The sequence below is a fragment of the Tympanuchus pallidicinctus genome, unplaced genomic scaffold, assembly GCF_026119805.1.
Source record: "Tympanuchus pallidicinctus isolate F22 unplaced genomic scaffold, pur_lepc_1.0 scaffold7, whole genome shotgun sequence".
Taxonomy (NCBI): Eukaryota; Metazoa; Chordata; class Aves; order Galliformes; family Phasianidae; genus Tympanuchus; species Tympanuchus pallidicinctus.
The window spans coordinates 21,057,437-21,079,411 of NW_026294791.1; the positions used below are offsets into that span (position 1 = coordinate 21,057,437).

The 21,975-nt window shown below is 36.1% G+C and overlaps 1 protein-coding gene across 3 annotated transcripts in view; it reads left to right on the top strand.

Moving 5' to 3' along the window:
* The window catches only part of DENND1B (DENN domain containing 1B), a 144,808-nt gene that overhangs the window by 56,118 nt on the left and 66,715 nt on the right, over positions 1 to 21,975 (top strand). For 2 of the 3 annotated variants that reach the window (XM_052666935.1, XM_052666933.1), the window contains exons 5-10: positions 469 to 588; positions 6,961 to 7,030; positions 8,536 to 8,616; positions 10,486 to 10,545; positions 12,300 to 12,353; positions 15,377 to 15,487. In XM_052666935.1, coding sequence (XP_052522895.1) covers positions 469 to 588; positions 6,961 to 7,030; positions 8,536 to 8,616; positions 10,486 to 10,545; positions 12,300 to 12,353; positions 15,377 to 15,487 — 496 coding nt within the window. The remainder of the gene's footprint in view (positions 1 to 468; positions 589 to 6,960; positions 7,031 to 8,535; positions 8,617 to 10,485; positions 10,546 to 12,299; positions 12,354 to 15,376; positions 15,488 to 21,975) is intronic. The other variant, XM_052666934.1, reaches the window with a different exon arrangement.

Below are 21,975 nucleotides of genomic sequence, written 5' to 3' on the forward strand. Positions count from 1 at the left end.
TATGAACAGTTCTCTTCCCCTGTCTCTGTGATCTTGTAATGTTCTATTTTTTCTTTTTTTCCCCAAACTGAAGTCCCAACCATTCTAAATCTGTCTTTATAATTCAGCAGTTGCTTTCTCTCGTTCTTATTTTCCATACTCTGTACCTTCCATAACTCCTGCACCTTCTGTTCTGTGTTGTGGGGGTCTGAGCTACACACAGCCCTTGAAGCGTGGGCTCACTGAAGCGGAGGTGGCCAGGTCTGGGTGGTGCAAAGATGGCAGCAGGAGTCATGGATGAATGAGGGAATGGGGCTCTTCGGTGCCTGCAGAAGAGGTGGGATGAAGGAGGGAAGGAAAGGATAATCTGAGAGGAAGAGCAGTGAGGTTTAAGCATGAAAATGCTGGAGAGCAGTGACTAGAGACTAGAAAACACTGCTAGTGTTTTCTATCATCTGGTGTTCTTATGATCCGTATCTAATTTTTCAGGGTGTCCCAAAACCAAGTTGGACAGCATTTCACTTTTGTGCTCACCGACATTGAAAGTAAGCAACGGTTTGGATTTTGCCGTTTGACGTCTGGAGGCAAAGTCTGCCTCTGTATTCTGAGGTAAGCTGCATGTGAAAAATGGAGTAGAGAAGTGAATATAGGACAAATGTAATATCTCTTCAAATCTGTTAATACTTCTTCTCAACAGTTATTAATAATATTTACTATTATCAGTACACTGTTTCTTTTCAATGATGTTACATTGATTTCAGATGAAAAGTGGTCCCAAGTTCCATACGATGGTTTCAATTTGTATAACACAGGAATTTTACACTCTAGCTTTGCAGGCTTTGAGCATTATGTGGATATTTTTAATTTTTAATGGAGCCTTTGGCAAGTATCCAGTTAGTTTCATGATGAAATACACAATTCTATATTCCTGTACTTGGAAGCAATTTTCAGGTGTCTTCCACCTTTTACATGTAAGAAACTCCAGAATGAGATGAATCATCAATGTACAGCATGGCACTGTGGTACAAAATTGACACTGAGAATTAGGAAATTGACCTAATTTAAATATTTTTTTTTTCTTTCTGGTTATTCTTTATTTTTCTGTAAAGTAATAGGTTCAGTGATGAAGGGGGGGGGGGGGGGGGGGGAGGAGGGGGAGGGAAAGGTAAGCTAAAGTCTTTTTGTATTGTGCTTTATTTTAAAGCAAAATTGCCTTCAAGTATTCAAGTAATAATCTGTCAGCATGCAGTACCTATGGAGGAAATGGGGGCATCTTTTCTGGAACCCTTCTGACATCCAGAGTTTTAAACTGATTCCAATCTATTGTTTGGAGTGCTTGTGCAGTGGTTCTTCTGGGGTAAAGGAAAAATTTTGGGAGGGATCACATGGAGCCAATTAATTTCCAACAATACTTCTGTAATAATGCTGCATAATGATTTAGTTCAGGCATTTGGAGGATAAAATACTTAACCCTTTTTGTTGCGGCATTTTTTGTTGATGTGTCTTGTTAAGCACTGTAGAGAATGTATGCATATGCTTCTAGCTTTTTTTTTTTTTTTTTTTTTTTGAGTTAAATTTTTCTTCCTTCATCAAGCTAGAAACAAAATTTGATTCTTACTCCTAACCTTGCCTGTCTAGATTCTAATGCTGCAGTACCAATCACAGAATGGCCTGCATTGAACAGTATCACAACAATCATATAGTTTCAACCCTCCTGCCCACGGGCATGATTGCCAACCACTACACTGTGATGCCCAGAGCCATGTCCAGCCAGGCCTTGAGTGCATCCAGGGATGGGGCTCAAGTGTGCATATTTAATTACTGTCTATAGTACTGCAAAGAAAAAGGTGCATGTTCTCAGCTGGTGTAAACTAAGGTATTTCTTTTAACGTTTCCTCAGAGACATACATCAGAGATTAGCCAGTGGTCTGTTACTTGACAGGAATAAGTAGGAAAATGAAAAGTGGCAAGCTATAATTTTTCACTGAATCTTAATCAAAACATTGCCTTTATTGCTTTTATTGTGACAATTTCAAATTTACAATGCAACACTGAGTGCATAACAGCATTAGCTTCATGGAATTGTACTTCTAGATTGGTAGCCCTTTTCTCTCCAGTTTATATGTTAATTTGAAATAGTGTTTCTTGGACAGAAAGAATGAATTAATGTTTTCATTGGAGTGTCTTCATATCTGGTCTGGTTTCTCCAAGATTCGTTAGGAATGACCGAGTGAAAGAAGACCCACTAGCGTACTCCTATTGGCATTTATTCTGTCTCTGCCTTGTTCATATTTATCTTCAATTAACCAATATGAAAGACCTTTAAATGAAGGGTTGCTGTCTTAATATGTAAAGATTTTGTACACGTGTGCACAGTTGCTTCTTCCATATTTCAAAGTCTCATTAATGTACATTCAGTGTGTATATACACAAAGACACTTCTGTAAGAACAGTTCAAACTACATATGTCTGTCACACGTCTAGTAATATTGAAGTTTATATAAACACACAAATGTGGGTGTACAAAAATGCCATATCTAACTATCACCCATCTACATATGTACTTATTGTGTATCTCCACTAAGAAGAGGACTATGTTTAAACTGCTGGCTGAGGCTTTAACACAGACTAGAGGCAGTTGAGTTTAAAAAAACTTCACTGATAGTAGTAGGAAACTAAAATCCAAGTAAAAATATCTTAAAGGAATGGCAGGAACAAGCTAATCATAGTGATGAGAAAGAAATTCTATAAAAATTTGGGTAGTCTGATGAGTAGAGAACAGAATACAGCAAGTCTCTTGTGAATATCTTTTGTGGGTGGTATCAGTTCATGTGTTAACCTTTGCCAGGCTGGCGAAGTATAGGGTTTTCAACTGCAAAGTGAAGAAAAGGCTACTTGTCCTGAAACTGTATGCAATCAATATAAAGCTGCTCATGAAATTAGGTCTTGTAGCTTATCTCTCTATAATTCATTTTCTTTCCTTCTTATTTGAAATGCTAATTAAAGGAAATAATTTTTGAATTTTCTGCCATGTAGTGCTACATTAAACTGGAGAATTTTAAGCGGGACATTTACTTGGGTTGTAGATACAGGAATACTGTAGATGCTTCATGGTTTTGTACACTTGATATACACAGAATGTGAACAGAATTCTCTCTGAGGTCAGAGTAAGTGCTAATACAGTGAAACAACTACACCTAATGTGGTTATCCCAGGCATTTTCATCTGAAGAAATTACTAGTGCTACGGTATGGTCAAAAACAGTCAAGCAGAATTTGTCTGTATTTGCCAAATTCAATGTGCAAATGAGTGCAAAATCGTAGTAAGGTGAGAGAACAAATCTTGGATCGTTCTTCAGAAATGTAGAGGGATTCCTTTGCAACTCTTTTGACTTGTTTGGTTTCCTCTGTTTTTAAATGACGAGGCTACTTTGTGTGAAGCTCTGGGTGTGAGTCCTGCTGTGCCACTTCCTTCTCCACAAACCATTGAGCTCATGTAGCCCCTAAGAACTTGGGTACCACAACAGGAGTATTGTAATGTATTTTTGTTCTTATATACCGTACTGGATGTTTTCTTCTTGTTCAGTTTTCCATATGTTAATTTTGGCAGCTCAGAATTGAAGTGGCGCAATAGAAGTTTTATATAGAAACAATACCCAAAATAATTAAGTATCTGCTATTTATATCTCTGCTGTTTGTAGTAGGAATAATGCTTTGACTTTACAGTGAACTGATTTTGAATTACTTGAATGGTTTTAATATGTAATTTATGTAACTTTTCTTTATTAAAAATCTTGAAACTGTTGAATGTGGAGTTGACCTTATGTACCTAGAGAAATGCAAAATGCATCATTAAAATTTTCAGTCTTAGATTTCATTAATTTTTACGACTGTAAAATTGTCACCTATGTTTCCAAATGAAATGCTATAATAAAGAAGACAGGTTTATGTGGTAACTCTTTGTAGTTCTTCAGTTCAGGCCATTCTTGAAGCTTTCTCTCTCTTCCTTTAGGCAAATCCCTTAGAAGCAGAATGTTTCAATTTTACACATTTTGTGTCAATTTTCCAGACAGAAAAGTAGCCCCTAGACATTAGACATTTAGCTACGGAAAGGCAGTTTCCTTAGTTTTATTTGATTACTAGAAGTTAGATTCCTGCTGATAGTTCAAGACTGTTAGTGGTTACCTGACTATTTGACAGAAAACATTTCCTTTCCTTTATTTAACCTTTGACTCATGAATGTAAAAGTTTTATCAGAGTTATAGCAGAAGCACAAGTGAGGTGGAAGTCTACTTACTGCAACAAGGGTTATGCACGACTTTGGGTAAAGTCTGAGCTCCTGTCTTGTGGCTCATTTGGATTAAAAGAAAATGCTAAGTATGTTTCTAATTAGCCATGAAATATCTCATGCTTGTGTTTTCATGACAGGCAGTGGCTGTACTCTTAAAGACCACTGTATTCTAAAACAGGAAATAGTTATCTTTTAAAACAGTCGTGTGTATTTTGATATTCTTCTTTGTTGTGTGAAGGCAACTTCATAGGAGTTGGAGGTTTTCATACGTTTGTCTTGTACATTTGTTTCTCAAAGGAGTATTAGTTGTAACGTGCTGTCTGTGAAGGCAATGTGTACAATTAAAGAGCAATGAGAAAGCAGTAATCTCATTTGAGAATCTATGTTCTTTTTATTTGATGAAATCAGATCTTGATGGTCTTCGCTTTCATGCTGTAGATGTTTTGATTTGTCTTAAATTTTCAAGTTTAAGTAGCATGCTGAGATTATATTAACATAGTATCTACGGTACTTAAATGTTTAAAGCAATTCTTTATCTAGTTTTTCACCTCAGAAGGAAGTTGGTATTTTTAAACTATGTGCAAACAGTCTGGTTTTTTTTACAGTGTATGTGTCTGTGATTATGTGTAGATCTGAATGTGTATCATCTCCCTCATCTTGCTAAGAGAGCAAGCTCATGTAAGAGTACTTGGGTCAGCATGCCTTACCCTTCCCCGGTTTTGTGCTCGAGTTCATTAATTTCAAGTAATGAAATTGGCCTCATGTATCTATTCAAAAACTAAATTTTAGTTTTTGCAATAAGAGGGGAGCAGATATCATAGATACATGACAGAAATATTGTTCCTACTTCAATAAAATATTAACATTTAAAGCACGCTGATCATAAATGTTCGTTATGAAAAACAAACAATCAGATAAGATTTTAGAATATTCTACAATAACAAAAAAAATGATATGCTTGGATGATATAGCCTGCTACTGCTCAGGTGATGGCAAAACACTGGAAGGGTTTAAATGATGTAAACTATTCCTGTATCTATGCTTATAAAGGTGTTTTTTTTTTGCAGTTTGCACCTTGTAGTTTGACTTGGATGAAGTGGTTGAGCCACGCTCTGATCTCTGCTGCAGCTGGGGGCTGGCAGAGCAGTTTGCTAGCTGCGATGTCTGCGGGGACCCTGGCGGTTGTGCCCAGCAGTTTTGTTTTCATGTCCAGGATGAGGGAAATGTGATTTCAGAAGGTCATAGGTCAGGAGTTCCAAATGGAATAAAATTCCGAAACCAGTAGGCTTAGGAGCTACTGCAACAAGGATGCGCAATGTTCAGGCCCAGAAGCAGTGAGTGGTAGTATGGAGGTGTGGCTGTCCGCTTGTTCTTCACTCTAAGAACTGGAGTCTATTTCTAAAGCCTTACCAGCTGCTTACTGAGAATGGAGCTATTGCAAAGGAAGTGTAACACCTTGCTCTGCTCACTGGACAAAAGTAGCCTTGGCTTCTGAAACATCCAAGATTTCCCCTGGTGGATTCCACTTCTGTGTTAGGGAAAGCTTAGGGATAAAATGAAATAAAAATCTTTCAGTCTTTACTTCCTCTCCTGTCCCACATGAAAATATGAACAAGCCATATTAATCATGCTTTTTGTTTTAGTAATGTGTTTTTTATTTGTGGAAAAAACTCTAAGAAAGAAACTAGAAGGTATCTAATTTGTAAGTAAGGAATAATTTATACTTGTCTGGTGAACTACATATTGCATCTGTATCATAAGCTTAAGTAGAGACTATGGGAAGCTCTGATGTCACAGTTAAAGGTAAATAATCTGTAAATAGATGACAGAAAAAAAAGGCAATAATGATACTGAGCTTCTCTTCTCATACCCTTCAGTTATGTCACATTTATCTTGGATTCTATTTAACTAATCAAATATTGCACAAATATGGGTTGCAGACTTCTGGTAGGAGCCTTTGAAATAGTGGTATTATTGTGCTTGCAGTATCAGTAAATGCTCAGCTGTTTATAGAAATTGCTACTATGTATAGAAGTGGCTTCATAGAGGGAAGACTTCATATATTCTTGTATATATGTGGCATCTGTGCTATTCTGTAGCGATGCACGAATTGCCTGATATGGGGTACTGGCTCTGCCTAGGTAGATGGTTTGTGGCAGTCTGCCCAGGCACAGCAGAGTGTAGAATGTCAAAATAGCAAGTAAAATTACCAACACAACTACTGAAAGCTTTAATAGACAATGGGACTGTGATTTAAAGCTGTTTGACAGTGCTTAAAGAGATTTTTTTTTTTTTTTTGGGTGGGGGGGATGCATTTAGCGTAATGAGAAGCAAGAATATTATAAGCTAATCTACATGCACATGGGACTTAAAGTAGATTTCCACCTTACTGTGTAAAGTGAATTGGTATACATAATAGATCTGAAGTACTGAGGTGTCAGCTTTATAATAAAGCAAAACCCAAGTCTTACCAAATAGGTTTGGTTAGTAGATAGATTGTAAAGGAGTAGAGCTTTGCTACAACCTATCAGTGATGTACCATTAAGCTGAAGTTTGTGAGAAACAGGTTTATAAGCATTTTATTTACATGTAAAAATGCAAAAATGTACTAGTCATTTTATGGTAGGTTTCATAAACAGTGGAAAAGTACACTGATATCTTAATGTTTCTTTCTTTCCTCTCCCTTTTTAGTTACCTACCCTGGTTTGAAGTATACTATAAGCTTTTAAATACTCTGGCAGATTATTTGGCTAAAGAGCAGGTAATTTTACATTTTACATAGTCTACTTCTTTGTGTGAAAGATTTTGCAGCAGTAACAGTACCAAATAATGGTCACTACTTCAAGTGCCATAAAGTGATTCTTCACTGTTTAATTTTAAGTAAAACTTAGTGCAAGTAAAAGTCATTAAACTTGTTATACTGGAGTTCAATCAATGTGAATGTCGGGCCACAACTATCACTTGAATATCACATGAATCTTAGAAAGCTGCTGAGAATCTACCTTTCTGAAGTGTCAGTCTTGGTATAAACAAGTCCTGGGTGAAGTGTGAGCAAAGTGTTACATCACTGGAGAACTCTATGATGCATTGATTGTAAACTGTAGATTTCTGGAACTATCTGATTATCAGTTACAAACACTTTTTTTTCAGAACTGCATAAAATATGATGTACTGTTTCACCCTTCACATTAACTAAAAACTACCTCTCGTAATTCTGTCATCTCAACTAGCAAGACAAAATTGCTTGCAACATTTGGTGAAGAATCATGATAGTTTAGTTTGCATATTCATGAGCAATTAAACGTATTCCAGGATTATACAGGGAAGGAAGTAGTGGCATCTGTTTTTATGGAGAACACTGTAGCCATGTCTTTCTGATTTAACTGCATTAGACTACTAGATGGAAATTTAAAAAAGGAAAGACATCAATGGATGGCCATATGCTGATTGGAAAAGCTGATGTTGAAAAAACAGATGAACTATTTATTAAGCAGTTATTATGCACTACAGTAAATGGACTTCATGTAATAAATAGAAACATTATTCTAGATGTTGGATTAGTTAAATGTATTCTGTATGTGTAGTTTCATCACCAGTAGTTTGAATCTTTAAACTGAGCTTTGTATTTGTCTCTTATTTCACTATAGCAGTAAAATGGTTATTAAGGAGGTATTTGACCTCAATAGGAAAATGGGAATCATTTTCTCCTCTGCTTCTGCTCCACTGTTCAGTGGTTTTGGCATTGTACAATTGCTTTAAGTTGCTAGATTAGGCTTGTTGTGCTGTATACTGAGAATCTCAGTATTGATGATCAGAAAGTTTTAGCAGTGTGTGGAAGTATGTGCTTCATTGTACTGCTTCATACCGTATATGCAACTGAAGAGGCTGTCATGCTTTCCCAGGCACTGTGTGACCAAGAGTGTACAATTCAAGCATAGCTGCACATTTAACAAGGTTTTTTTGTTAGATGAATACCATGGCTAACTCTTTTAGGAAGACTAAATATCCATTTTAATGCTATTTTCAGTTGCAAATAATAACTAAAAAATAACTAATTTGTGGAGTATATGAGGAAAAATATAAGGATTTTTCTAACATAAATGAAGTTGGCTTGACTCATATTTAAATTATATTTAATTACTTCATGGGAAATTGCAGTTGTCTTTCTCACTAAATATGTGTATGATATAAGTTGTTTGACATGTAGTAAATTGTAATAATTCTTTTATGTAATGATTAATTACTTTTAAAAAATATTCCCTTTAGGAAAATGACTCAAAGGATTTGTTAAAATCTTTGTATAGCCAACCTGTGCCAAAGGCAAATGCTTTGGTCAGTTTAAGTGTGGTAAGTATTCTCTGCATTATTCCTAATTCTATTGCCTAATCCAAAATGCCTAATTATGGTTAAAACAATCCTTTTGTAAACTTTAATCTTAGATGGCTTTCCATCATTAACTGGCTTGGATAATCTTTTTAAGCTTTGATATTTTTTTTTCTGCGCAGAATAGTTTCTCTCTATCTGGAGTTGTTCTCTTAAAGTCAGTCAAAAAGAAACAAATTGGATTTTTCTCTGTGAATGAAAAAGGAAACTGAGGTGGATTGTGGGATCTAGTACTGCTAGAACTACTACTTTGTGTTTCTTGCTCTTTCTTGCAGATAATTTTACATTTTTTTCAATTGTCTATAGAGTCCTAGTATTTTCATTCTTCAAACAATAATAATCCACTGTGTCTTGAAGGCCTTGCAGTCTTGCATGGTGTTTCTCACCAGAACGTACAGCTGTTTTTTGAGGCTACAGTTTGATTTTTTTCAGTGTATTTGTGTATGTATGTGCATACGTATATTTGTTTTGTCCTTATAACAAATGTTATTTTTCAGTATGTAACAGAAATTAAAATCATTTGTTCAGAATGACATAATATTATATTATATGAACCTACAGTAGTACCCTCTGGTATATGGAATAATATTTTACTGTTGCTAACTGCAGTGTTATAAGCAGTTCTAATTTAGAAATCGTAAAACACTTAGTAACATCCTTTAAAAATCCTCCTGTGTTTCAGTAGGACATAAATTTTTAAGATTTTTTCCCTTTTGTTTCCTGGAAAGCTTTGCTGTCAGTGCTGTGTTTCATCTTGTACAGAGCTTTCCTATCTCAAATGAATGTTGTGGTGAACTTTGGAGTGGAGGATACAACCAGCAACATTGGGATGACAAATTGCTTGCAATTAAGTTGATGCTTGCTGGTTTTATTTCAATATTAGTTGACGTTTGAATTTATTTTTTCTCAGCTGTCTCTTGTTCCCAGTAGTTTGTTCCATGAAAGAGTTTTGTTATCTTTTTAGCTGAACAATGATAATCCAAATGTGGGCTGGTTGCCAAACGCTTGGCTGCAGGCACAGATGAGCAAGTACTGTGGGTTCAGGCAGGGAAAAGCAGGATGGAATAGGTTCCCTTGAATCAAAATGTGTTTTGGATCTTCAGGCATCTATTTTCATAAGCTCAGTGCTGCAGGGAGTAGGGAAATGTTTGTGGCCACTTTCAACTCTAACTTTGTGTGTCAATCTTTATATCAGTGTCTCTTTCTGTCTTCTTGTGTATTGTAAATAGGCAAGAGTGGAACAGTCAGCGGTCATAGACTTAAAAGAAGCTATAGTCTGAAAAATAATTGTAGGAATAACAGCATGAGGTTGTCTTTCATGGTGCCAGGATGAGTCTAGATCAAATTTCATGAAGCAGAATTAAAAAGATTCATCTCCCCAAATACTCAGATATGCAGAGTAAGGCTCCTAGACATTGAACTGGGGCTTAAATGGCAGACCATGATGGTACTTAAAATTATGTGTACATAATAATGCATAAAATATGCCAGTATCCAGATACATGGTTTTTCACAGTAAATTTCAGTAAGTAGGACACTAAAATGCCTTGATCTATTTAAGAACCATGTTCTTTCCTTGCACCTCTGTCTTGTTACAAGCAATCTTTGATTCTATGAAACTTCCTGTCTCTTCCATTTTACCCATGGAGGGCCAACAAGAGTGCTTTTTCTTTTGTTGGAAAAGTTAGCTAAGCATGAATTTAGATGGGGGTGAAACATACAAAATAAAGCATATTCTCAGAACACATTTTAGACATGGGAAGCATTGGAATCATCTTTGCTCTATTGAAAAGCTAAAAAAATCAATTCAATCTTTCTCTCATATTGCATAAGAACCAAGAGATGATTTTTGCGAGTAAGCAAGTTTTGAAAAAAGAGCCTTGCCTTGTGTCGGTGAGTTTAAAAGGCACTATCTAAAACCTATTGTAATTAAAGTAGTGATTACTTGCTATAGGATATGTTTTCTGATTTCAGGCTTATTTATACTAACCTTTTGGAAATTCTGCTCTAGTCTATAGCCTAAAAGAGCATTATTAACCTTCTGTTTAAACCAATCTAATTTCAGAGTATAACCAAAATCAAACACTTAAACTTAATGAAATTTGCATTTTCTAGTTTTCCTTTTTTACAGAAGACTTTATACAAGACAGCAACTATTAATTTAGTATGTTTTTCATGGTCATACGCACCCTCCTAAGGGAGTTCTAAAAGATATGCGAGGACTCCATACCATGTTATTTTTGCTGCTTTATGGTTCTTAATGGCTTCAGTAATGCATCTTTGCTTCTCATAGCTCTAACTTCCTTTTTTGTTCAGTGAGTGAAGTATTACTAACTTCTTAATTATGAATAATTACTAGTCCAAGTTATTAAATCCATTAATCAGAAAATGTGTCGTTGAATTTTCTGCACTCTTATTAAATATAGAAAACAATTTTCTCATCTAAGAATGTACTCTTTAAGAATGTACTGCATTAATCTGAGTATTTTCCTATTCCTGACTACAGAAAAGACTTGACTTTTTTTTTCCTGTTGATGTTTAAAAAAAATAAAATAAAATCCTGGAATGTCTCGTGCAAATGCAGTGATGCTTTTTTTTTTTTTTTAAGTTAGTGATGGTTTTTGGTTTTTTTGTTCTTGAGCTATTGACAATTGATCTAATATGTGGAGAAAATTTTCTATTCAATAGAAAAACCAGTATCAAAATGGTTTAATAAGATCCTCCTACACAGAGTATATTGTATTAATATATTTTTTTGCTTGAACACCAGACACTATCTTAGACTTATTTTTTTGTTCTGTTGTATCTTTCAAGTTTGACTTAAACTGTTTTTGTGTTGCTAATAATGATAAAAAAATCTGCAGTATAAAAGCAGAGATCTTAAGAAAATTTAAAAAAGCCTTAAAATAGCAAAAGCTAGAAATTCAATGGTTATTGCATTTACTTAATATCTACTTCAAGGTTTTTTGTCCTTCAAGTCTTAGACTAATTATGAAAAATATCTTAAAATTATGGAGTTAAATCTGTATTTGACTACTAAAAGCACTGGATTAAGGAGAACAATTTAAACTACATCTGTTTTCAGTTTAGTGCATTTTATGTTAACATTCTAACTGGCCTCAAACATAAGATTATAAAATTGTGGATGTTTTTCATAAATGATTGTGGAATGTCGAGCTGTCAGACCTTGGATTTCTATTAGCACATTTTGGATTTGAAGATGTTTGGAAAGAGACAAGCCTGCATATTAAGCAATAATATTACCGTTCTCATTAATTGTCATGTAAATGATTTTTCCTTACTCGTTGTAAATTTACATTTTGTTCTTTAACATTTATTTTTGTGCTTGAAATTTTTAAAACCAGTGCTGAAGCTACTCTGACATGAGACATTTAAAACTGGCTTAATTTCATTCTAACAGCACCACAGTGTTTTGTTCACTTGGTTTGTGTGCTGTATTAAGCCAGAAATTGTGATTTCAAGATGTGATTTGCTTAGTTATTTGTCTGGTAATAGTAAGAATCCTACTGGCAACCTGGCTATTTGCTTAAACAAAGATGGGGTTGGAAATCCTAAATGTGAGATATTTTAAAAATAATTTTGATTGCTGTGTATATAAATTATTCATTTTTTTTCCCATTGATTAGCACTTGTATTTCATTACTCCTGATATAACTGGATTGCCAACAATCCCTGAAAGTGTAAGTATGCAGTTTCTTTTTAAGAAATTTGGAAGTATAAGCCTCATTCTTTCAATAGGGCTGTACTCTGCTTTTATCAATAGGTGGATTTTTCTGTGACTGTTTTTAGAATATGATTGATGTCTATTATTATAACCTTTAGCTAGTAAAGTTACTCTTGCATGCATTGTTAAAGCGTTGTACATTTTTTGAGCATTACTGTCTGCCTTTTTTTCATAATTACTTTGTTTGCATTTATAGGGGTTATATATGCAAAACATTCTACTTACATAGCTAGTGTTGTTTGAATATCTGCCCTTTAAACGCTGCTTTGCTAAGCTGCAAATTTAGCTATCAAGATAGGCAGTTAATTTTTGTTTAAGAAGGCATTGTTTCAGGCTTTTGGAAAAACATACTGTACCTGCTCATATATGGATGATAACCAGAAATAATTACTGTTATTTTTTAATGAAGGCTTTTGTTCTGTAGAAGCTGATTTCTTGGTAGTGCTGCAGTACAAATGCAGAATGTCAGATCACGTCCTTGATGATGTGTTTAGATAGAAGGTATTTAATTGGCTACCTAACTTTCTGCTTTCTAGTTCTGCATTAAATTGGGAATTCAACAAGACTTTATAGGTTTGCATTTTTACACTTTCACATGGTGACTTTCTTCTGAAAGTTAGATGTTTTGGTGACTGTGGTGGGTAAACTGCAGTATAGACATTGTCCCTGGGATGCAGGAAAGGTTGGAGCTGAAAGGCAATGGGGCCGTACAAGCATAGGCTGAGAAGTTCAAACCTGCAGGTAGTGGGAGGTTATTCCTAGCAGGGCTTAGCCCAGTCCTAAGCTGGTGGCAGGGGACCCAGGGGGGATGCTGGAGTCTTGGGGTAACTCAGAAGTCTGTAGGAAGTTGCTGCATTGAGATGAAAGGGCCCAGGGTGGGGAGTGGCTCTTTTAGTCAGGACAAGGATTAGTTTTTAGATGTTTATTTTCATATTTCTCTCTTCAGATTGAATTCCACTGTTTGTAAGAAATCTTCTGTTTTAACATATTCTTTGGTCTCCTACTAAAGCATAGCTTTGGAGGTTGGGAGATATTTAGTATGTTCAACTTGAAGAAAATGGGGAGGTTTCATTTAGAGTTTCTGGGTGAGTGAGGTTCTTGCAGTGGTATTGCTGTGGATGTGCTCTGCTGATTCTGGGGAAAGCTGTAAAGTAATTGTCAAAGTGCCTTTCTATACTATTAATGTTTTTTTAACTCTGTTTATGAAATACCCGCTCTTCCAGTATCCTCAAAATGGCAGAGGGTAGAACATGTAGGAGTTAAGAGGTGAGATAGATACAGTAAATCAATAATACAGTGACTCTACCTTGTTCTTTGCTGTAAGTTTCACAAACTTCTGGAGCAATATCTTTTCAGCTCTAATGCAGACATAACTGTGACTGACTCTCAGAGAAATGTTGTTCTATACAAGATGGCCAACTTATTTACCATGGCATGTGCAGAACAGAATCAGCATGTCATTATCAACTAAAATATAAAGGCTGCCCTAGATAAGGGGGACTTAAATTACCTTTGCACATCAGCTTCTGACAGCCCATTAAAGGGATGCTTGGAGGACCAGAATCTTTCTAAATGCTGCATTTGTGGCCCTTAACACTCTCAATTCAGCTTCCAAATACCTATGCAGGATGGACCCAGAGTAACTCCATGCTCTGTGTCTTTGAATTAATAATACATTTACGAGTTTACATAAAACTGTTTAATTCATTGGATCGTCTGCCATTTCTTCTAAGAAATTCTCATTTAATATTGAAATGTATCTGAAAAGGAATTGAATCTCCTGGTCACCATCCAGGTTTTCTCTCAGGTTAGGTTTCCCTCGTTATGGCCTACAAGGAACTGGAGCAGCAGCTGCTCAGCAGTGGCTCTGGATCACACAGCATTCCCTGCATTGTTGGTGGCGGCTGTGTCACAGTTCTGAGCCTCAGGAGCATGTGCTGCCCTCAGGCCTTCATTCTTCTGTCATGCCCTCACTGTCTTTCTGGGATAAAAGCCCTTGCTGTCTCTGCTGACCCCACAGCTAGTGTAAGCTGAGTTTCACTGCTCCAGCTCCTGTCCTTGGGCTGGTAGATGCCAATGGTGGGCTCCTGTGTTAGCATTCAGGGGTATGCTGTTTCTGACAGGTCAATGGAGGTTCTGGTTGCAGGTGTGGTAATGGACATGCGAAATTAGGAAGTCAGATGTATATTTTGTATGTTGTGAGGTGAATTGGTATATTTTTGTACATATCCCCCAATAGTTATGTTTGCTGTTTTTCTATGCGTTTTTGCGGGTGGTCTTCAGACTAATTCAGAACCTGTATTTCTCTGGTTCTGTGCCACACAGAAATATTAAGTTCATCTGGAACACAGAGACCCACCCACCTGACACACCCCCCCTTTTTTTTTTTTTTTCCAGTTCCCCCACTTTTATATTATCTGACCTATGAATAAAATGTACTGGTGGCTTTATTTCTTGTTAAATTCCATAGAGGTACGCTCACAACCTTCTACTACAGCTGGCTGTTTTTTGCGCGTTTTTCTTCCCAACAAGCTGGTTTGTTTTCCTTGAAGTAGAATAACATGTGCTCACCTTGGGAGAGACTGGCAAAATATTGTGGTTTTATTGTCATAACTATGGCAGAGCAGTTATTGTGGTGCTGGGAGATCCGTTCCTGGCTGGAAGTTACAGTTGCTAGCATACATTGCTATTGATGTGCTATATATTCGGTTATTTAGATTCAGAAAGTGGACAACTCTAATTTCAGAAGCATTACCAAATAATCTTCAAATCATCAAAGTAATAGCTTGTTCCAAAGCTAGATCATCACTAGCTTTAAAATTCTATTTACTATTTTTAGAGCATATGCATTTTAATGTAGATTTCCTTAATATTTTTTTTCTACCAATTAATTGGTCAAATTTTCTGGTATACAGTGTATTAATGTTTTTCTTAGCTACCATTGGCACTATATTGTTAACATCTTATTTATTTAAACAGAGAAACCTCACTGAGTATTTTGTTGCTGTGGATGTGAACAACATGCTGCAACTTTATGCCAGTATGTTGCATGAGAGAAGAATCATTATTACCTCGAGCAAACTAAGCACTGTAAGTACTTCACACGTCTCCTTTTCAGTAGAATATATTGAGCATTTCACAAAATGACCTACAGACCTTTGTGGTTTTAGATATGTTCCATGTGTACTCATAAGACAATATCTACATACTTTTCTGATATATGGTTTTAGTCTGGCTCTTGAAGTACAAAAGTCTGATTTATATAAGACCTACTCAGATACATTAAGTCAGGTTAATTATTTTCCTTATCAGTAGATGAGAGTTCTTTAACTCTCCTGAGCTCATTTCTGTGCCTTCTAGCCTAAAAAGAATTCTTAAGGGCTATTATAAGATCTTTATTATTCACTTGTGGCTTATTCCATTGGAGCTACTTGAAAGAAATCAAGGGGCCATAATAATAGCTGCTATCCTAACCTGGTAATAGGTAGATTCATCTTTCTTAGAATGGCTTGGGAGTGCATACTGTAATAGCTCTGATTTGGAGCAGCTCTTCAGACTTATAATAGCATACAACTCAAAATAGCATTTTATTATTAATAAAGGATTTAGACTACTGCCACATTAGATGTTTTTTTTTCTTTCCTTTTACCTGTGTAGACTGCTTAATAAAAGCATGTTGCATTTCATTTTGAAACTAGATATAAATATTCAGGTGTTAATTTTGTTCTAATATTTTTCAGAATCTAATGAGGCTTTAGAATCCCCTATATTTTGAATATATACCAAATATTAACTTTGCGTTACTATGAGACTGTTGCTTTACAAGCTACTTTTGTCATTGGTTTTATTTGCTACACAAATTATTTGGCTTGTTAAGATCAGTCCTTAAAAATACCTTATATTTTTCAAAAGTATCCATAAAACACGTTGTTTTATGTTGTTTCTATGGTAGGAGACCAAAGTTCTATTTCTAAATGCTACTAATTCTACTACTCAATAAGCGAACAATTATTTTCAACATATACACACAAGTTTGGGTATAGTATTAAAAATTTGTATTTTCCAAGACATGTGGATGCTGATTTCCAGTAAATGTGTGTGTATAACGAGTGAGAAATGTTGGACTGTAAATAGTGGATTAAAAGCCTTTAACTTCTGAGTCTAAAGCAAACTCAACAGAGGATTAAGAACCATCATGAAAGGCTGAGAGTTTTTACAATTCTAGATATTAGCAATTGATTAACACATATATACATAAATAAATTTATATATTATATTCACTGTGATTCTTAATATTGTATATATCTAAATATATAGTACACATGCTATATACAGTATACATAATCCATAAACAAATATATACAGTATATGCTATGTATAAAATACTACATTAATGATAATTTGCAGAATGTGGAAATAATTAAGACTATTAATTAGGGAATGAAAGAAACATGAGGTCATATAATCAGAAGCCAAATGAACAACTGTAAAACCTGTAAAATGAGTAGTGAATGAATATATTCAGTCTTTAAATTAACGTACTGTGATATATCTTTTAGGCACCAAAGATTTTACTCTATCTTATGACATTTCCATATTCTTTCTATTATTTCCTGTGGAACTGGTCATGGGAAGAATTGAGCATTGCAGTAGAGTAATAAGGTGACCCTAGTGGGCATCAAGAATTTCAAGGGAAAGCCTCTTCAAAGAACCTGACTTGGTACAAGTTCAGGCAATGCAGTAAAAGGAAACATGTAATTGATTTGTTTTATTATTTTTTTGCCAGTTTGGGACACATCTTGGTATGAAAAATGAAAGAAAAAAATATGCCATAAAAAAATACCCTCAACTGTAACGATGCTTCAGCCAAACCCCTCTTACTGCTCCAGCAGTGAGAAAATAGGAATCATGATGGCAGCTCTGTGCCTGTGGAAGAGGGTCCTGCAGGTGGGCATGTGTCAATGTGCCTCACAGGATTTGCAGTTGTACTCTCAGCCTACATTTGGATCTTTTTAAGGCATATTGTTGTTCAGCTCAACATCTCAGCTGGCCTCTGTTCCTGTGATGTGACAACAGGAGAAATAGTACCAGAATTACACTGCGTTCATGTACACCACCTTATTTCCACTTTCAGATTCCAAACGACTTCATTCTGGTTATTTTTTCCAGTCTTCTAATATTATGTAAGTTGAATTTAAATGAAATTGCTGCTACATTGTGTAGCATTTTCAATACAGGGCTAGGCAAAATTTTTCTTACAGAAGTGAGATATAATAAAACAAGTGAGTAGTGCTGGCTTATCAGGAGTTTCAGAGAGAATCTGCTTAGCATTTTCATAAACAGAACAGGAGTGATGCTAGGCTTCCTTCCTTACAGAACAGTAGAATTTAAAAATCAAATAAAGCACTTCTCAGGATCTCCTGGAGGATTCAGTTGAATAGCTAAGAATCATTCAATATTTTTTACACGTTTCTTCTTTAAAATGTTGGAATGCCTTATACAGTACAGGTAAGCAAATGGCATGTATGCGAGCTCTATGCAGCAGATTGTTGTGCTGTGAGAGTTGCACTTCAATATTCCTGAAATACAGCTTGATATATATAGCACTCGTTTTGGAAGAATGATCTTTGCTAAGTGCAACTTTCTGTTAAGGGAGTTGTGCCTTATCTCTGAGGTTAACTGAATACCAAGTGTTTATGTCAGTTCATGGGGTTTGGGTTGTGATGTCACCTCCAGTTATCACTTCTGCTTTGGTTCGCTATCTCAGAACAGGGACTGATAAAGAGAAAGGCATAATTCAAGGCCATGCTTAGTTTTTCCTCATCCTTGTTGAGGGGAGGAGAGAAGTGTAGGGAGAGGGGTAGAGGACTACTCTGTAACTGTAGCATTGTTGCCCTGTGAATTTCATGCTTTCATTACTTCAAGTAAAGGATCAGTCCTGGGAAAAGACAAAAGGGAAAAAGAAGGATGCAAGGATGCTTTTTTAAAAAGGTATACTTCAGTGGAAAAGGGAAACAAGGAAAAAAAGTTTCTTGCATTTGGCTATTGAATAGTAATTTAAATTTTTTAAAAAAGGTAATTACCAATTTATCTAAGAGGCTTTGATTCAGTTGTCAGCTTATATTTTATTTCAGCTAAGCGTTTGTTCTTTTGTAAGCATTTCATATTTACAATTGCCATGTAGTTATTGCATCTGTCTTTAAACTCTGTATATCCCTTTAAATACTCCTTTGATGGAGATATTTGTCTACTTGCCATACCAATTACTACAAAGGTAGAAGTGGAAACTTCCCACTGCTCCTTCCTGTAATAGCTTCTGGGTCATTATTTGACCTAAGTGTTGGTTCTTTTATGAGCTTGACTTTCCAGCCCCTTTAGTAATGTGATTATCACCAACCTCACAGCTTGCTTTAGGCTCAGTGTTAGAGTGAGACAGATTCAGCTAGCCTGAGGATTATGCTCTCTAAGATACATTTGCAGCAAAAATTGCCATTTCTGGCTTTTGAATGGTAAACTCAGGAAGAGAAACAAATTATCTGCTTTGAAATATACGAAAGAATGAATGAAACAAAGGAATTGATTGATTTGCGGTGCGACTGTTGTTTCATTTTAACTGTAAAAGGAAGACGTTTCCTAGATGCCATACTGTATATTCTTGCACAGCACTGTTTCCTCACTCCTCACAACATCTGCATGTATTCTTGTTAGGTGCATGGAGCTGTGAGAGTTTCAGTACAAATAAGTTTTTAATTTAATCTCACTATAAATTATTAAAGTGCTGGGGAAGGCTTTTCCAGAAAGGCTGAACTACAACATTGATTTTATGCATGCTGGAGGCAGGCCCTAGATGTTGAGGCCCCAAGTGCACCTGCTGTGGTAGTCTACCAGAACATCATACCATACTCTCATGTATTCAAAGCAAAGGAATAAATCATGATTTTACAACAGTGCATCAGTTGACTTATTGCTGTTTTGTGACCGGAGGTAGGAAGGATTGCTGTTTAAAGCCATGTCATCGGTTCTCAAGTCACTCAAGCATGAAAGCTTGTCATATGCCTCTGTAATTGTACCTCACCAGCCTTTCTCTAACTAGTCAGCTGGGGCTGTGCGTTTTGTCTCAAACACCCAGCTGGCCAGTGTCTGACAGGAGCTTTCTCATCATCCTGTCAGTAATATGTTAACTAGAGTGTATCTTCTGTGGCCTACAGTGGCAGGTGGAAAGGATGCTACACTTTAAAGCAAATGTCTAAACGTTATCTCCATTTTGACCAATATTTGTTTTAGGTAATACGAGTCTGATGTGTCAGAGTACTGTGGCTGCAGTGTTCTGCTTTGTGCTGGCTTCATTGGTGCTCCCTGTAAGAAGGAATGTATATGTCAATAAAAGACAGATTTCTTTTTTTATGTGCTGAAAGAGCACTGAAAATCGCCTCCATGCAATGTACGCTTGTTGTAGTATTTTTACTGTTGCTTATATGTGAAGAGAACTTTGTGCAGTTCACTTGGTTGTGCTAGTTGGTCTGAGCAATAGTGTTCTTTGCCTCCGCTGCCTTTTTGGGTACAGTTGTGCTCTCTGTGGTTAATCAAGCAATGGGAAGTTGAGAATGCTCCTTGGAGAACGTGATGCAGGTGAACAGCTGAGTGGGGGGCCAAGCAATTCTCACTTGAACACGTTATTTTTGTGAGTCATATCACACCTTTTACATCTAACCCAAAATCTAAGACTCTGGAGTTGATTCCAAAATCCGTTTGTCCCAAAACAGCAATACTATCAACTGATTCAGAAGGCAACTGCAGTGTTTGTCTATTTCTCACATTTCATTTAAATTTTCTTTGTGGTGTATGTGTTGCAGATTGCTGGGTATACTTAAAAAATGAGCCAAGAAGTGCTTTGTGACTGGGCCAGATAGCTGAGGTGTGATTTTAGGAATGCAGTGCACATTAGTGTGGAGCCTAGCAAGATACAGTTCTTTTGTTTTGTTTTTAATTGGTGTACAAAGCTGGCTATTTATGGAGATGTTTCTCTGCTGCAAAGTAAAGATCCAAAACAGTGAAAGAATTGGCTCTCTACAAGCCTTCCAGGTTGGGAAAACAATGGCATTGTATTAGGAACTGTCATACAGCTTAGTGACAGCATCACGTTTCCTTATGCTGATGTGATACTCCCAGTTCTAATTCAACCACCTATAGCTATAATATTTTTTTCATTCTGCACTACAGCGTAGTTACAATTTTATCTGAAAATGTACATTGTTTCATAGATTGATTTCAAACAATGCTATCTGAGTAATTAAAAAGAATATAGACTTGAAGTGAAATTCTTATCTCAAGTTCTTGCGAGGTAGTACATTGTGGGCAGAAATGTGTTAAAGACTAAATTTATCACTTAGAAAATAGAAACGGATAGGAATTTATCACTAACTTGCCAAGCAGCACAGATATTCTGCTGATACTTATTGAGCTCCCAGAAGTATTGTTAGAATTCATTTTGAAACGTTAGGTCAATTAGATCATTCGGTTTGTGCACAGGAGGAGTGGTGGCATTTAATAATTAAGAGTTCAGGTTTAAGCAGTCTAAGATGAACTGACCAGAGGTGAGATAAGTTGGCCAGAGGTGGATGCTGTGAGCGCAGCTGGGGTCCTATCAGTGTGTGCTGCTAGCAGTGGAATTATGCGAACAGGGAAGGGAGATGTCAATATGGCATCAAAATGTGGCTAGGATCTACAGCAAGAATTAGGAACTGGAAAACTCTCTTTTTTTGGAAGTTCAGAAAACCTGCAGATTGCTATTACTTGTCACCTTGTGTAAAACACGCAGCACTGTATCACTGGCTGTCATTTAAACACAAATTCTGTGGAAGGAAAGCATTTTGTCATACAGAGTGATCTATACATTCATTTCAAAATAAAATTTTTAGTTTTTCAGAAAAAAAGAAGAAATCCAAGATTCAGATATAGGCAAGAGTTTCTTTCTCTTTCAATTCATGTGAACTTTGGCAATTCAGTAAATTCTACCAAACAAAATCTCATGTATAGCTGTGGGTTGGGCTGCATGAAAATGGGAATTGAAGGGGTCCATATGCTGCTATGGATGACCAGCACTGTCTCATGTGAGAAGAGGAAACATGAAGATGAGTTACAGAAGAGTATGTGATGTGCTGCTAGCTCTCTGTTCTGGTATGCCATTATGACAAGGTTTTTTCTTTTTCACATACTGCCTTATTGCTTTTTTTTCTGAAATTTGCCGTTGGTGAGATGAATTATAACATAGTGGTTATCTCTAGTCTTGCAGTAAATAAGTTGTCTGTCAGTTATTCACAAGGAAGCTGTTCCCTGCTGCTTCTTAATTAGTGTATGGCAGAAGAACATACCATGGAGTTACTCTGGGGGAGGAAATGTTAATAAAAACTATTTTCCTGGAAACTTTTCTTTCAGAAGCAAGGAACATTTGCAGAACTCCCTTATTTTATGAGAGGATAGCTCTTCCTATATAGAGAGTCATAAAATAGATGAAGGAAGAGAGGTAGAGTTATGAGATGGTCAGAAAAAAGACATAAAGATGTATAGATACATGTTCT